The 15,372-nt window shown below is 49.7% G+C and overlaps 2 protein-coding genes across 2 annotated transcripts in view; one reads left to right on the top strand and one right to left on the bottom strand.

Moving 5' to 3' along the window:
- The window catches only part of DNAH1 (dynein axonemal heavy chain 1), a 71,988-nt gene that overhangs the window by 11,769 nt on the left and 44,847 nt on the right, over positions 1-15,372 (bottom strand). The window contains exons 45-55 of the mRNA XM_053953839.1: positions 15,101-15,274; positions 14,691-14,729; positions 13,441-13,619; positions 11,441-11,671; positions 9,898-10,094; positions 9,378-9,513; positions 8,039-8,247; positions 7,077-7,248; positions 6,521-6,712; positions 5,853-5,963; positions 4,604-4,789 (exon numbers count right to left, since the gene is read on the bottom strand). Coding sequence (XP_053809814.1) covers positions 4,604-4,789; positions 5,853-5,963; positions 6,521-6,712; positions 7,077-7,248; positions 8,039-8,247; positions 9,378-9,513; positions 9,898-10,094; positions 11,441-11,671; positions 13,441-13,619; positions 14,691-14,729; positions 15,101-15,274 — 1,826 coding nt within the window. The remainder of the gene's footprint in view (positions 1-4,603; positions 4,790-5,852; positions 5,964-6,520; positions 6,713-7,076; positions 7,249-8,038; positions 8,248-9,377; positions 9,514-9,897; positions 10,095-11,440; positions 11,672-13,440; positions 13,620-14,690; positions 14,730-15,100; positions 15,275-15,372) is intronic.
- Positions 334-3,692, top strand: LOC128794163 (HAUS augmin-like complex subunit 3). Its single transcript, XM_053953840.1, has 4 exons — positions 334-1,578; positions 1,730-2,169; positions 2,813-3,032; positions 3,441-3,692. Exons 1-4 carry the CDS (start codon positions 334-336, stop codon positions 3,690-3,692), a joined length of 2,157 nt encoding a protein of 718 aa, XP_053809815.1.

Here is a 15,372-nt window from a genome sequence, read left to right on the forward strand (position 1 = left end):
GGAAAGCTGGTTATCAGAAAGGGCATGGAACAAACTAAATATAGGCTGAAAAACCTTGCTCTGCTACTCTAATAGGTGTGTCCCGATGGGCTGAATATGTCTTGGCAAAGGAGATAAATCTGTATGGCGCTAGGGAGAAGGATGTATGGAAATTGGACACAGGCAGGCTTTCTCCCTTGTTCTATGGGCTCTCATTTGTCTTGTACCCCACCACAGCAATGAGCTGGTCTTCAGCACTTGTGGAGGGACTGCTTGAGTCTCCCCTCAAGCAGGAACCTAGGAGTACTGCTGCAGCACCCTTGAGATGACTGTGGGTGTTCAGGACCTCTGAGGATGACTCCTGCTTTTTCCCTTCCAGTGCTGACCATCTTTGCCATGTTCAGCTGGAGGTATTCCCATGCCTTCCTACTGGAGACTGTCAACAGAGCAGCGGACTTTATGGCAAAGCTGAGGCTGATCTACCCCCATGCAGACACCCTCTGTGAGAAGGACTTTGAGTGGCTCTTTGACTGCCCTGAGACAAAGCAGTTCCTCGAGTGGTTCTGCAGCATGGTGGGTGAGGAGAATGTGCTGAGCCCAGCTGAAGTGAAGGCCTATGAAGCCCTGCTGGCTGCAGGCAAACCCATCTTGGAAGGTGATGCCTTGGAGGAGGCTCTGCAGATGTGCTGCCAGGCCCCACAGCTCCCGAGCTCGATAGTGGATGAGGGGCCCTCTCAAGAGGCCCTGCAGCAGGAGTTTCAGGAGCTGAAGCACTATCGTGACTGCCAGCTCTGGAGGTACAGGAAGCTGATGGCTTGGACGAACAAGCTGCAGCAGGAGCAGAAGTACTTGGAGGAGCAGGAGAAATTGGTGAAGCAGGAGTTGAGGGTGGCTCATATGGACTTGAAAGCAAAGATCTTCAAAACCAGAGCTGTCTTGAGCCAGGTCAGCAAGGCTGCAAAGCAGGTGTCAGAGTGTCCTGGGAACATGGGGATGGGCCAGCTGCCAACACTGCTGTGCCAGATAGATCTTGCTCCTTACCTGGAGCAAGAACAAAAGGCCACTGATGCATTTGAGAGCTTCATCCAGCAGGTCCTACCAGAGAGTGTTCAGGCTCCAGATGTTTGGGAAGCAAGTGCACAGGGAGAGAGCAGCCTGAGGGAAGCGCTGGAGGCTGAGACACAAATGGACTCTTATTGTGAAACACCAGAAGAAAGAAAAGGAGCTCCTTATCAAGAATGCACAAAAACACTGTGGAGGGTGGCACCAGCAAGCTGGGGAAAATTGGTCCAAGGCTCAAAGGCAGAGCTCCTAGTGGAGGGAGGGAATGAGAGAGACACGGAGAGTGTGGAGAGAGATCGCAGCCAGGAAGTCACAGAGAGAAGGGACACCAAGAAAACATCAATGCCAAAAAGTCTTGGGACTGATGAAGTTGAGCTGCTGGAGGACCAAGACAGCTTCTGGAAGGAGCTGGGCCGAATTGAGACAGCACATATCTGTGCCCGGAGGGAGGTTATAGTCACAACAGCAAAAGTGGAAGGTGCCCAAGCTGCGCTGGAGTGGGCCCAGAGGACTCTGAAAGCTCTTGAGGATAACCAGGTATGGCTAGTGCCCCCATTCCTCCGCCATCCTACGTAGCAGGGTCTGCCTGTCCCTCCTGCTGACCACTGGAGCACAGCTGACAAGTTGGGAGGGGGTGGCAGAGCCAGGCAGCGCAGTGTCACCAGGCTGTTTGTGTCCCCCTGCACAGCAGGCCGTCGAGGCTGAGCTCCAGAGCCAGGCTGCCGTGCTCCAGAGGCAGCTCCACACCCTGCGTTTCGACATCGCGCACACTCTGACGCACCAGCTGCCGCCCCTGCTGAAGGCAGAGGCCCGCCGCTTTCGCCTGCCCATCCTGCACAAGCACTTCAGCCTGGAAGTTGCCCGCCTCCAGAACACTGCCAGGAGGCAGGAGGAGGCAGTGGCATGGCTGCTGAGCCAGCACAGCCGCCTGGACCTGCTGGAGCTCCAGCTGAAACGGGAGAGGAAGGAGCTGGAACAGAAGGCTGCTTGGCTGGAGAAGATCGACACCATCACAAGGGAATCCCAGACCAGGCTGCAGAAGCGGCAGATCTACTTCAGAGATGCCAGGCCCTCCCCGAAGGATCATCCACGCAAATGGATAGACCCCAAAGACCTCACTGCTGTACGGTAAGGGCCTGGGGGGGTCTGAGCTTGAAGAACAAACTAGGTGTGGGGACAATGGCACGGGAATGGCCAAGACAGGCAGCAGACCCAAGCTACCAGATAGACTAGCAGTGCTCTTCTGCCAGTCCAGAGCCACTGTGACTCCATGGTGGTGTGAAATGCCCCAGATCTGCTTCTTTCTGGCTGGCTTAGATTGATGAAGCAAAATAATGGAGAACGGAATGAGTACAGAGAACAGAACTTTTTTCTAGATTATTAAGGTAGAGAGTATAGAGGCAAGTCCTCAGCCATGGAGAAGGGGTACTGGGCCACAAGAAACCACAAGCTGCTTAGAGCAAAACCTTTCTTTGACTAGGTGTCCTGCATTGACTGGGTCTTCTCAGTCTTCCCCACACAGTTTTGGAGTAGCTGGTGCTGGCGTCTGCCAAAAAGAAATCACACACTGGCTCTTGAGCCAGCCTGCTCCTTTATGGTGCTCTTCCTAGAGCTCCATGACATGGGATGCTCACCAGGAGTGGCTGTCTTCTCATTGCTGACACACATCTGTTTGTATCCCAGTCTTACAGTGCACAACAATCTCAGAGCCCTGTTCTTGCTCAGTGCTGGTGCTGCACTCACAGCTCTGGTTGGCTGTCCCCTCTTACAGGCTCTGGGACATGCTGATGGGGAAAGATCAGAAGAAGCAGCAGCCCTTCCGCAGCTATGCAGCCTTGGCAGCCAAGTGCTCCCAGCTGGTTCAGGACAAGAGGGCACTGGAAGCCCAGCTGGAAGCTCCTATGCCCCAGGTGTCTGCCCTGGAGTCCTCCATGGAAGTGCTCTATCACCAGCTGTACAACAGCTCCAACCAGCTGCAGGTCTCCTCACCGGTAAGGAAGCGCTCCTCCTCCCCTGGGCCTTGCTGGGTGGCAGCAGGTGAGCACTGGGGGCCCTCTGCCATCCTCCATGGGTGCAGGGGGGACACCTCGCTGCCTCTCAGCCACAGAGGGAGGGGAGGTTGGCCTGATCCTTGCCTTGTCCCAAAAAGCCTCCAGTGAGGCAGCGGCTGGCTATGGGACAAAGGTGATTCTCACTGTGTCTCACATGTGCTGCTCAGTGTTGAGATGGGGTGCCTTAGGCAAGGTGTGCCAGTAACCACCTCTGCTCCTTGGACTGGGAGGGTTTGGAGGCCAGAGCTGGGTGGGTAGTTTGTATCTGGAGGGCTGAGCTGTTCCACAGGCATTAGGAAGATCCCCTTATTTCTCCATTTTCACATGAGTTTGGGCTCTGTCCCTTAGGAGATCTCTGAGCTGATGCAGCAATTGGTCATCATGGAGGATGACCTCTACCAAAAGCTGACAGACCTCCTGAGTGACTTGGAGGTCAAGCGCAGGTCTCTGGAGAACCCCATCCTGCAGGCAGAGCGCAACCTTTATGTGCATTTTTACTGCAATGAGGACCGGCTGAGAGAGGTGGTGGAGGAGCTGGAGAAGCAGGCATCAGCTTCCTCCAAGGGACCCCCGAAGGAGCTGCCCTATGGAAAGGAGTAGGTCAAAGAGATCCCTGCTCCCTGCCACAGTAGTGGTGCCCTCTTTTGGTTGGGCTAATTCTGGTCTGGGAGAGAACGCTGGTGTCTCTGCTCTGGTGACAGGTTACGTGGGTAATGACCCGGCAGCTGGATTTAAAAGAAAATAGGAGCTTAATCCTTAAATACAGAGTTTCTGGGGGCTGGTGTAGATGAGGTATAAGAAATTGATGCATCTTGTGGCATTGGAAGCCTTGGATAGACAAGACACTTCCTGTGCCAGCTCTACAAAAGGATGGGTGCTGGGGGCAAGTGGACCAACACTGTCTGTGTCTTTCCCCACTTTCTGAGGAAAGGGGTTTTGTGTGTTTTTGGGAGAATAAAAAGGTCTGTTACTCACAAATGCAGATCAATAAGCCTGTTCCCGTGTGGTGAAATCTGTACTTATTGAGTGTGCTGTCTTGGCTGTAATGCTTGCAGGCTCAGAATCACCCTTCTTTCTCTCACTAGCCTATTTCAAGCCAGTATTCCTTGAATTCAGCCTGCTGTTTCTTCTCTGCCTGTGATGGATCCCTTTTCAAAGAGCCTGCAGGTTCAGTGTGCTGCCAGCTCTGTCCCTGTGTTGCACAGTCAGTATTTGGGGTTGCTTGGTGGTAGCTGCTGCCTACCCCTGTGGACAGGCATGTGGGGTGAGCCCTCCCCCACAGCATCTCCAGGACATGCCAGAAACACCCAGGGGCCACTTACTGCCTTTCTGCCCTTCAATTTGCATTGGTGAGAAGCTGCATGGGCAGCTGCCCAGAGTCAGCCCAGGGGATGGATGGGTAGAGGAAAAGGCTGGGGATGTTGCAAGCCTATTGAAAGGCAGCTGCTGCAAAGGGAGATGCTGTCCTTGACCAGACCCAGCTCTGTCACCCTCTCCCTTGACACAGTTACCTCTGTAACATCATTTCTGTTGAGGTTCTTCAGGCTGGCAAGAGCAGCATCCAGGGCTGGGAGGGCTTCAGCCAAGTCCTTCTGAGCATCATCTGCAATGGCTTGAGCTGTCTGAGCTTTCTCATTGGCCTTTGCCTCCTCAGCCTGCACAGCACTTCTTGTCTCTTCAGCCACAGCTGTGTCCACCTGCAACATCAGAGATAGCCTCAGAAGCATGCTGGAGGCAGAGCTTGGCTTGGCACTGCTAGAAAAGGATCACAGCTGTCCTGGCAGCTTGTGTGTCTTCTTCCAGCAGACCTCAGGGACCTAACTGCTGCAGGGGATGCCCTTCCTGCACCATACTGGGAGAAGGTTTTTGTCAGCCTGTATAAACCATCCACAAGCTCCAGCTCTGGCTGTGCCTGAAATTATGTTAGTCTTGCAGGGATTAGGTGCTCTGCCCATTTTCCTATTGGCACAAGTAGAGGATGCATAGGGTTGCAAATTTGTAGGGAGATGGAGGAATAGGAAGATATGCTTAGGGGTTTGTTTCTAAAACTGCCACTTCTGCATACCCCAAGGGTTAAAACACTACCAGAGGCATAAAGGAAATGTGGAATATAGCCAAATCCATATCTGCTGTGTGGGAATTTAGGTGGTTGCAGATTCTTTCCACTCTGCATGCAGAGCTGTATTATATTAGTGTCCCCATTCACTGTCCCAGTGTGGCCACCCCAAAGCAGGAGATAGGCAGGGAGGAACACAAGGAGAGAAGGCAGTGACAGCTAACTCAGCACAGTTCCCTCTTCTGAAGTGGCATGAGTGACTGTGTGATGGTCTTTGAGGTTTGGGGGGCAGGCTGCAGCTGGATCAGCTCCCTGGGAATGGGATGTGGAGGAATGATCCTGTTCAACAAAGAGTCTGGCTTAGAGCTGCTTAGGCCACCTCAGGATTGTATTAGTGTTGCTAGACTGTGCTTGCAAGGGCCTGGGAGCTTGGCTGACTGACCCTGGGTGGTGCTTTAGACAGGGGCACGGGAGCCATTGCTTCTGCAACAAATGGTGCTCACCAGCAGCAGAGCAGGACCCCAGCAGGAGGCAGTTTTTGCTGTCAGTGCAGCTCTGCACAAATATCTGCCATGCCAATCTGCAGTGCTTTTAGCTCTGATCAAGCAGGAATTTGCACAATCTCTGCCAAGCCCCTCCAGCCCGTGTCCAGTCCAGTCTGAGCAGTCAGAATCAGACAGTGCAGGGCTGCCCAGCAGCTGTACCTTTATCTGTTCTATGGTTGCCTCGGTGTCCTTGGCTGCCTGTGCCAGGAGAGGGCGGGAGGACTCCAGCTCCTCCTGCATCTTCGCTACATCCTCTGCTGTTCGCAGGAGCTATGGGAGCAAAGCAGAGTTAAGAGCAGGGGCAGCAGCCATGGAAAGCCCTAGGAAGGGGCTGTGCTGCTCTGGAGGGTGCTCCCTGCCAAGCGTTGGGCTGCCCAAAGCACAGGTCTTGCCCTGGCTCCTGCTTAAGCAACAATCTGACACTGTTGTGTGCTTATAAACAGTAGTCCTCATGTTGCCTGCACATGTTAAGCATTACTTCATAAGCTTGTGGCAATGAGGCAGCAGAATAATGTTTCTGTTAGAGGGCTTTCAATTACAAGGTTAATAAGGAACATCCTGAGAGCTGAGCTACACAGAGGTCTGTGCTCCCCAAAGACTGGGGATCATTATTCTTTAGAGCTGTTACAGACTACTCAGACCTTCAGAAAGCCTGGCCCTGGCAGAAGGCATAGTTCTTACTTGCTTTAGCCTGAGTTTTTTTCCTATTACACAGGACATGTGTAGGACATCTTAATGCATCTCTGCAGCTGTAAATACACTGCTCAGAGGGTGGCCCCACTGCATAAGGGGTGGCCCCAAAACTTTCCTGGCTATGAGGGACAAACCTTGTCTAGCCCACTTTGCATCCTGTTCTTGGCCGTCTTCAGTTCCTGTTGCTTCTTTCCAATGAGGGAACTGAAGATGCTGAGGAACTCCAGGTAGCTTTTGGGAGTGACATAATTGTGTCTGCCCAGTTGTGCTAGGAACAACTGGCACTTCTTTGCCACACTCTGGTGGATTGCTACACATACTTGAATCTACAAGGAGAAAGGAAAGAAACAAGGAAAGGAAAGAAACATTCAGTACTGAACATGTGAAAGGCAAATCTATGTGATGCTCAGAGAGAGCAAAAGGGGCTTATGAAGAACCAACTATACAGTCACAGCAGAGCTCATGCATGTGGGGGGGCTTTAGTGCCACAGAGGGCTGGCAAATGGCTCAGCCCGTTTCAAGGCATACAAAAGCTATGCAGCTCTGCATTTGAATGATCCTGCCATGGAACATTTCTGCTGCAGGGTAGGACACTTCTGAAGGCGTGCCCTGCTTCTGTTGTCTTGGTGTATGCAGCGACACAGCACACTGAGCACATGGGAGCAGAGTATCCTCGTGTGTGGCACGTACCATCCCGTCCATATCGTCGTTACCGCTGCCCAGGAGTGGGAGTTCACTCAGGAAGGAGGAGGCAACGCTCTGCAGGGCTTCAGCAGGCCACTCATTGAACCAGTCGATGGTACAGCAGTTCACAAGAGAGGGGAACTGCCTCAAGCGTGCACGGAACACTTCTCCGATCGGGCTGAGGGCAAGGCGTGCAGAGATGTGTTACAGCTGGCTCTACATACAAGGACAAAATATCTTTCCTTCTGCAGAACCACCCTGATACTTTGTGGAGCAAGAGGGACAGGAATACACCCAGGGAAGGAGGGAAAAGGGGAATGACAGTTCAGGCAGTGAGCTGCATGCCCAAAGGTGCATGTCTGAGCTCATTCCTTGGCTTGGGATATTCTGGAAGTATTAAGATGGTAGAAGGGTGATGTTTTTTGGGTCTCTCTCTAGGGACAAACTTAAGGGATAAAAAAATAAATGTGCTCTGAAGTTTATTTCAAGCAGGTGTGTGCAAAGATCACATCACCAAACCATAACCATAGCCCTGATTTTTCTACTTGTTCTTGCACTGAGAATGCTCTGTACCTTCTGGTATCCCTCCTGCAAGGGAGCAAGCTGGTTATGGACTATGCATTGGATTAATGAGTAAACATGGAGCAACTGAGCCCCAAATTCAAGCAAGATATGTATGTAACAAATAGCTCAATGGTGCAGAGGAACCTTGTGTTTAATCTGAATCACATATAATCATACTCTTGAAAAATTCAAACTTCATCTTGAGACCAACAAAGAGTAAAAAATAATAAAAAAAGAAAATCTAGTCCTAGGGGAAGGTGTTATGCAAACCATACTCCTATTCTTCCTCCTTCTCCAAAGGATGGGGCTTGGAAATAAAGATCCCATTACACAGTGATGAAAGGCAAAGGATAAAGAAGGAATAACTAGCATTAAAAGCATGGAGTTGTAGGCCTGAAGTGTACCTCATGCACAGGACCATGTGGATATTGCTGCGAACCCGTGCTGTGTATGCAGCCATCAAATTGGCTTTGGTGGGCTGCTGCCCCAGATCTCGAACAATAGGCTTCATAGCTGTCATGATCTGGTCTTGGTCCTCGGGATTGTAAATGTTGGGTATGTCACCAGAGTTGAGCAAGTTGTTGATATCTTCGAGGAAGGACTCACTTTTAATCTAAGTAGATAGTAAAAAAAAAAAAAAAAAGCAGTTTCTTAAGTCAGAAGACACTCATGTCTCACATGCCATGGAGATAATTTCTGCATAAATACAGCCCTCAGCCTCAGTAATAGGAAACAATTTTTGTGATGATTTGGCTCCAGAAAGGCACACCCTAATTCTTGTCCAGCACTTCCAATTAAACAGCCATATTTCAGGGGTGAGGGGGTGTGTTTGAGAACAAACATCCTTCCGTCCATTCCCTGTCTCCTTACAGACAAATTGAGCTCAGGCTCTTGCTCCCTGCCTCTGCAGCCAGACCCCAGACACCTTGGTTGCTCCAGGTCTTTGTTCCTCCAGTGCAGAACACTTCATTATTAAAATAAAGCTTATCAATGTGGGAGACAGAGTAATTGTAGGGATGTGTCACAGGCTGTGGGACGATCTCCCTCCAGCGCTACATTCACCTCTCCACCTTTGCTACATCAGAAATACACAGCATCCATCTCCTTGACTAAATTTACCCTCTTGGGCCCCTGTGCTCCCACATATGCTTCTCACTGCAGGGGAAAGGCTGCAAGAACAAGTAGCATTTGACTGATGCTCATCTCACTGCTTAGGGCTCTGCCACAAGGGAATGGTTCCTATGATAATGAAGGCAGTAAAAAAGCCTATGGGGAACATAACTGTGATCCCAGAAGTGGAAATTGGCCTACTCATTAGCAAGTTACAGTTTACAGCCAGCATTATCCTCTGGGACCAGCAGGCATAAGGTCCTAAATTTACTCTCTTTTTGAAAAGGAAAACAATCATTTTACTTAGGACTCCTAATATCAGTGGCCAATAGTGCTTAGTTTCAGACAGCTAAAATCTATGTACCCACCAAACCTTTGGGTGGAGCTGAAAGAAGCTTCCTTGAGCAAGAGAAGAATCCACCCACTCACACACAGCTCTACAGACCCTCTAGCAATAAATGCACCACCTCTAGTTTCCCTGGAGCTATTTTATAAGATATGGGCTACTGAAGAAATACAAGTTGTGTCTGGTTTTGCCAAGTTCCTTAATACTCTGTAGGGGAATTTATTAAGCTTAGAGATGTGTTTCTGACTGCTTTTGAGATGGAATCCACCATGCTAATAGTCCTGTACCTGTGTGTCTACAAATAGGAAGGTCTTGGGTAGACTTTGAAGGCCTGCCTTCATCATGACCTTCCTCACATCATCTCGCCATTCGGTCATGCCATAATTTTTGGACAGTTCAATCTGGAAACATTCATTTTCTGCCCTGAAGGAAAAAGAGGCCTGTGGAGTTACATAAAATTAAAACATTCTCTTCTGTCAATGCCCAGTATGTCTTGTGGACTCCGAGTGAAAGGACTCAAGCAAGTTCTTTTCTTACTGTGAGTCCTGAGCACACACATGTCCTTGTGCACCAAGGACAGCCACCAACCCAGGAGCAGGTTTTACACAAAGCAGAGACACCTGAGCTAGCCAGAAACCCAGTGCAGCTGTGCATGTTAACTGAGTCCTAGCTCTTGACTCATTTGAGGAGTCAGCAGCCAGAAAAACACATAACTGGCATTGGGAAGGGCAGAAAAAGAGATTCTCTGAAGACAGCCCCAGTGGAGCTGCTCCCCATCACATGCATAGGTGGGAGTGCATTACTTACATGTGAGATGCCAGTCTGGTGAGAGACTGTCTCCCACTTCCCCCAACACCCAGCAGAAGAGCATTCCCTGGAGCCTGCCGCAGGATCCGGCTGATTCGGCAGATGTGCTGGATCGCATCCATGAACAGCACAAGCTTCAGCTCTGGGGTGTTGCTTTGATTGTACTCCTCCAGGTAGTCCTCAATCACCAGCTTCAGCTGTGGGCAGAAACACTCAGTTGTGGCTGAGATAAAAGCAGTTATTGGGGTTGGGGGGAAGGTTACTGTCTGCTGGCACAGCCAGGAGTAGGGGAGAGCAGAGCCTGGTGCTTAACAGAGTCTGGGAGCAGCTCTCCTCTGGGCTCCTAAAGAACTGCCATTGGATGGGCTGAATTTAGTTAGTGGTGGTGGCAGCAGCTGCTCAATGGTGACCTTAAACTAACTCAGGCAAATGACTACACTCTGCTGTTCCCAACTGTGCTGTTTGCCTCGAGAAACAGCAGGGTGTAGTTCAAAATAAAAGAGCTTATAGCTGCCTGATCCATACTGCTCCAGGGCCTCCCTCTGGGTTAGTTTCCTTGCTCTATAGCTGACCACTGTCTGCTGCTGAATCCTGTGGTTAGCATTCTGGCTGGAAAGCACAGGTGCTGGGGAAGAAAGCAACACTGACTGTAGATGAGTAAAGGAGCACACTCCTCTCCCAGTCCAGCCATCACATGGAATAGCTGCAGGAGCAGTTCCTCTTGCCCTTCCCAGGGCTCTCTTCAACAGCACCCTCAGGCCAGAGAAGGAGATGAAGCATGAAGACATGTGGGATTGGATCCTACCCTCTCAGCAATCTCACTGTGAAGCTGGGAAACAGAACACCAGCTGGAATTCATACAGTGCTGAGATCCCTGCCTAGATGCCAAAGTCCTGTGTGCATCAGTGGGGATTGTGCAGCTGCCTCTATGTCTGGCTGTCTCAGCTGTGCTCACCTCGGTGGGGGACAGGCCTACCTACTTTGCAAAAGGGGTTGGAAAGCTCAGTTAATTACCAGCCCTTGTCACACAGCTATCACAAGAGGAGAGACAACAGAATAATCATCTGTTTCTGATAATGAGTGCAAAACGCACCACTCATTGCCTTTGCTTAATTACCACTATCCAAGTACTCCCAGTATCTTCTCCAACAGGGAGTCTGGCAGTAACATTAATTACTTGTAAAGGTCAATTGTGAAGTCTTTAATGGCAAAAGTAGTATTGTTTGGGGGTAATGTGCCATTTCTTTCCAGCAAATTTCACTTTTCAGTCCCAAGTGTGACTCATTTGGGAGATTTGGCATAGCAGGCTGCCTCCAGGATTGCAATGCAGAGACAGCTTGTTCCACCTCAACTGCCCATCACAACAAATACAGCCACTATTCATAAATGTGGTAGGATTTCACAGGAGAGCCCTGGAACGGTTTGTAGTTTCAGACCCCTCTAATTAAAGCACCACTATTGTTACTATTAGTGTTTTCCTTTGTTTGTAGAAAACTGGGGAAGATGAGAACATTTTTCCCAACGTGATTCCCAGGGTCCCTACCTTATCCTGGCTGTCGATTGCTTGGTATACTTTGACATTGGCACCTGGCTCCATGAAGTCTCCAAACAGAACTGGCTGGGTGGGAATGACCTCCTCAAAAGTGGTGCCAAACTCCTCCATCTTCTTCGTCATTAGGTTGTCAAACCAGGTCCGGTCCTCATCACTGACCAAGCGATCACGGAAGACCCGGCAGCTCTCATGGTACCACAGTCTCAGCAGGTGCTCTTTGTTCTGGTAGGAAATCCCAGCAAAACAGCCCCCGTGAGAGAAGCACAGAAGTGTTATGAGCATTGCTGTCAGCAAAGCTGGTTCCTGCCCAGCATGTGGCCAGCTCCACTCCTGTTACAAGGCAACTGGAGCGGAGAAAGAACTGGGCGTTGGAAGCTGCTTTTCCTTCTCCCCTCAAAAACAACTCTTGTCAAAACAGCTGCTTTGTGGAGCTCATTATAGCATCACTTTATCCCCCTCTATTTGTCCATATGTCAGGCTTTCTTTGAGAGATTTAAATTTTGTGTTCTTTATTCTTATCTTTCACCAGTTTGATTTAATTTGCACAGTTTTCTTGTGTGTTTTTTGAAAGATCCTTTTATTGGCTGATAGTACAGAACCTATAGTATTTAGGGTCCTAAGTACTTCCTGTAATAATTCAGTCTCTACTGGCCAGACTGGAGGCACAGCAAGGTTCTCAGGAGAGCTGAAGGGGCAGAAGCAGGTAATAGGACAACACGTCTGCCCCTGCTTGGTCCCTGTCTGATCCCCCATTGCTCCATCCAGCCTGAATGGGTGGGCTGTGTCCTACTGACTCCCTGTGGCCACTCACCTGCTTCCATGCCAAGGAAGGACTGTGATGAAGAGGGTGTCTGCCTGCTACTGGTACCAGGCAATAGCCAAAGGGGAGGCCACCACACCCCTTGAGCAATATCAAAATGCATCTTCAATGGGAAATTGAAGCCTGTTTGCAGGCCTGTGAATGAGGCCTCAACTAGAACATTTCAGTCACTAGTGGTGTCCCTCAGGGGTCTGTACCAGGGCCAGTTCTATTTAATATTTTTATTGATGACATGGATGAGGGTATTGAGTAAATTAGTAAATTTGCAGACAACATTAAGCTGGGAGTGTGTGTCCATCTGTAGGAGGGGTCTGCAGAGAGACCTGGAATGGTTGGATAGATGGGCAGAGTCCAATAGGATGAAGTTTACTAAATCCAAGTGCAGAGTCCTAAATTTTGGCCACAATAACGCCTGCAACGTTACAGGCTGGGGACAGAGTTGCTGGACAGTGCCCAGGCAGAAAGGGACCTGGGGGTACTGGTCGACAGCTGACTGAACATGAGCCAGCAGCATGACTGAACATGGCAGCCAAGAAAGCCAATGGCACCTGGCCTGTATCAGGAATAGTGTGGCCAGCAGGACCATAGAGGTCATTCTGCCCCTGTACTTGGCACTGCTGAGGGCACACCTTGAGTGCCGTGTCCAGTTCTGGGCCCTCAGTTTGGGAAGGACGTTGAGACACTCGAGCGCATCCAGAGGAGGCAGCGAGGCTGGTGAGGGGCTGGGAACACAAACCCTGTGAGGAATGGCTGAGGGAGCTGGGGGTGTTCAGCCTGGAGAAAAGGAGACTCAGAGGCAACCTTATCACTCTACAACTCCCTGAAAGGTGGCTGTAGTCAGGTGGGGTTGGTCTCTATCACCAGGCAGCAACTGACAGAACGAGAGGACACAGTCTTAAGCTGTGCCAAGGAAAATATAAGTTGGATATTAGGAAAAAGTTTTTTACAAAAGTGATAAAGTGCTGGAATGGTCTGCCTGGGGAAGTGGTGGAGTCACCACCCCTGGATGTGTTTACAAGAAGATTGGATGTGGCACTGGGTGCCATGGTTTAGTTGAGGTGTTGGGTTGGACTTGATGATCTTGAAAGTTTCTTCCAATCTAGTCATTCTGTGAATCTGTGATTTCTGGTCTTGTCCTGAGTGGCAGGGCTGTGCTGATGGGAGGACTCACCTCAACCTTGCCAGGCTCAGCCATGAGCATGCCCTGGAACACCTTTGAGAGGTCTCTCAGGTTGAAGGTGTAATGCGACTTTGCTGGTGTGGGCAGCAGCTGGGATGTGATGGTCATATACACGGAGATCGTGGCATCGACTAGGGGCTCGTTCAAGTCCTTCACTGCATCTGCTCCCGCTGCAGAGACACAAGTAGTTGGAGAGGATGTCAAGATGGTAACTCTGGGCTGAGAAGGTCCTTGCAGTGCAGGAAGGTGGCACTGAGTGGCAGAGGCACTGGCTAGCACTTGGGCAGGAACACACTTTTTTCTGTTTTTTTCTGAGAGACAGTGAGGGACCTGTCCAAGCACCTGCTCACTGCAGTGGACAGCTGCCAATGGGTTTTATCAACTAATGTGAACCAGATTTAGACATGGAAGAATGCTGTGGTGTGAAGACTTCATGCCCCCCAGGAACAGAGGAGGCGCTGCCAGACAGGTAATTGATGTGTACCTGAAATATTCCAGACAGGTTTTCCTTCTCCTTCCTTGCACTCCCGCAGTGAAATCTCAGCTACTTTTAAGCAAGAAGGTGTGAGTGCCCTCTTAGCTAAACCCCCTGCAATTCATTATGCTCAGCAAATGCAAAACCACTGAGGAATAATTTCTTATGCAATAGTCTGGCAAGATTTAAACACAGCTGCCAGTTTTAGAGCATAATTATTTTTTTCTCCCAATGAAGTTTATTACAAACACTCCTGGAGAAGTAGAGCCCTGTGACACCCCAGCATTTTGCACTTTTTTGCATTCTTTCAAAAATCCTTTAATTTCTTTCTAAATCACAGCTAGATGTTTCAGTGTGCCCCTGAGATCACAGTCAGGTACCGGTGCTTGTGAATATTGCAAGCACTCAGAGACCTCTGCTTTGCTTCTCCCATAGCTGACTATTCTCACTCCTTTCTACTGGCAGATTTGCAGATGAGGGCATATTTGCAAAGATGATCCTCAATTCCCACCCTGTCAAGTATAAGAGGACTAATTTCACTCCAAATGAACCATTTTTTCATGGTGGCTGTAGCACCATGCTCAGATCCACCCTGCTCAGCTGTCCACAGGCTGCAGCAGATGGAGAGTAACAGAAGGCTCTGCTTCCACAGAAGGCTGTTGTCTGGACAAGTGTCTGTCTGCTGAAAGCACAGGTAAGCTGTGCCATGCTGTGCTCACCAGCTTGCTCTGTTCACAGTCTCTCTCATCTTTCTGCTCTTACTTACGCACTGGATTTCTGTAACTTTTTTCTCCTAGGAATCCATCTAGAAAAAGACAAAAAAATTAGTTCTGGCTTTACCTGCTGAGGTTAAGAATATCTGCATCACCCATCACAAACAAAATCCTCTTTGAAAGGCCCAGGCTATAGGATAACATATTGCAACTGTGAAAACCAAAGCTGAAGTTTGCTGATTTTCACCAGCAGAGTTTGGCCCTGAGACTAATAGGGTATGAGCTCTCTGTTTGCTAAGCCTCATAAAACACTTTCCCTAAAGCATCTTCGAGTGACTACTGCAAGTCCAGCTTTCAACACTTTGATCAGATCATCAATATTAATTGCTCCTCTTCCAAACTCCATTGTCATCAAGGTGACTTTCAACATGAGGAGAAGGTGGCAGTTTTCTGCAGGACTTACCCATCCAGCTGCCAAGGATGGTGGAGAAGATCTTCTTCTTGCTGCTCTCATCCATCTCCGTGAAGGAGAGGTAGTTGAAATGGCGAGTGAGGCGTGGAGTGACAGGATTCCTTCCCCCTCCAGGAGGTCCCATGGCACAGACAAAATTAATATCTACCAGCTTCTTAAAAGTACCTTTGAGAGTGCAAAATCAGGAATGAGTGCTGAGTTGTAGCTAAAAACCCTCACCACAAGTCTCCACGGCAGGTACACATTTCTAACAGGCCAACTCT

The sequence above is a fragment of the Vidua chalybeata genome, chromosome 12 (assembly GCF_026979565.1).
Source record: "Vidua chalybeata isolate OUT-0048 chromosome 12, bVidCha1 merged haplotype, whole genome shotgun sequence".
Taxonomy (NCBI): Eukaryota; Metazoa; Chordata; class Aves; order Passeriformes; family Viduidae; genus Vidua; species Vidua chalybeata.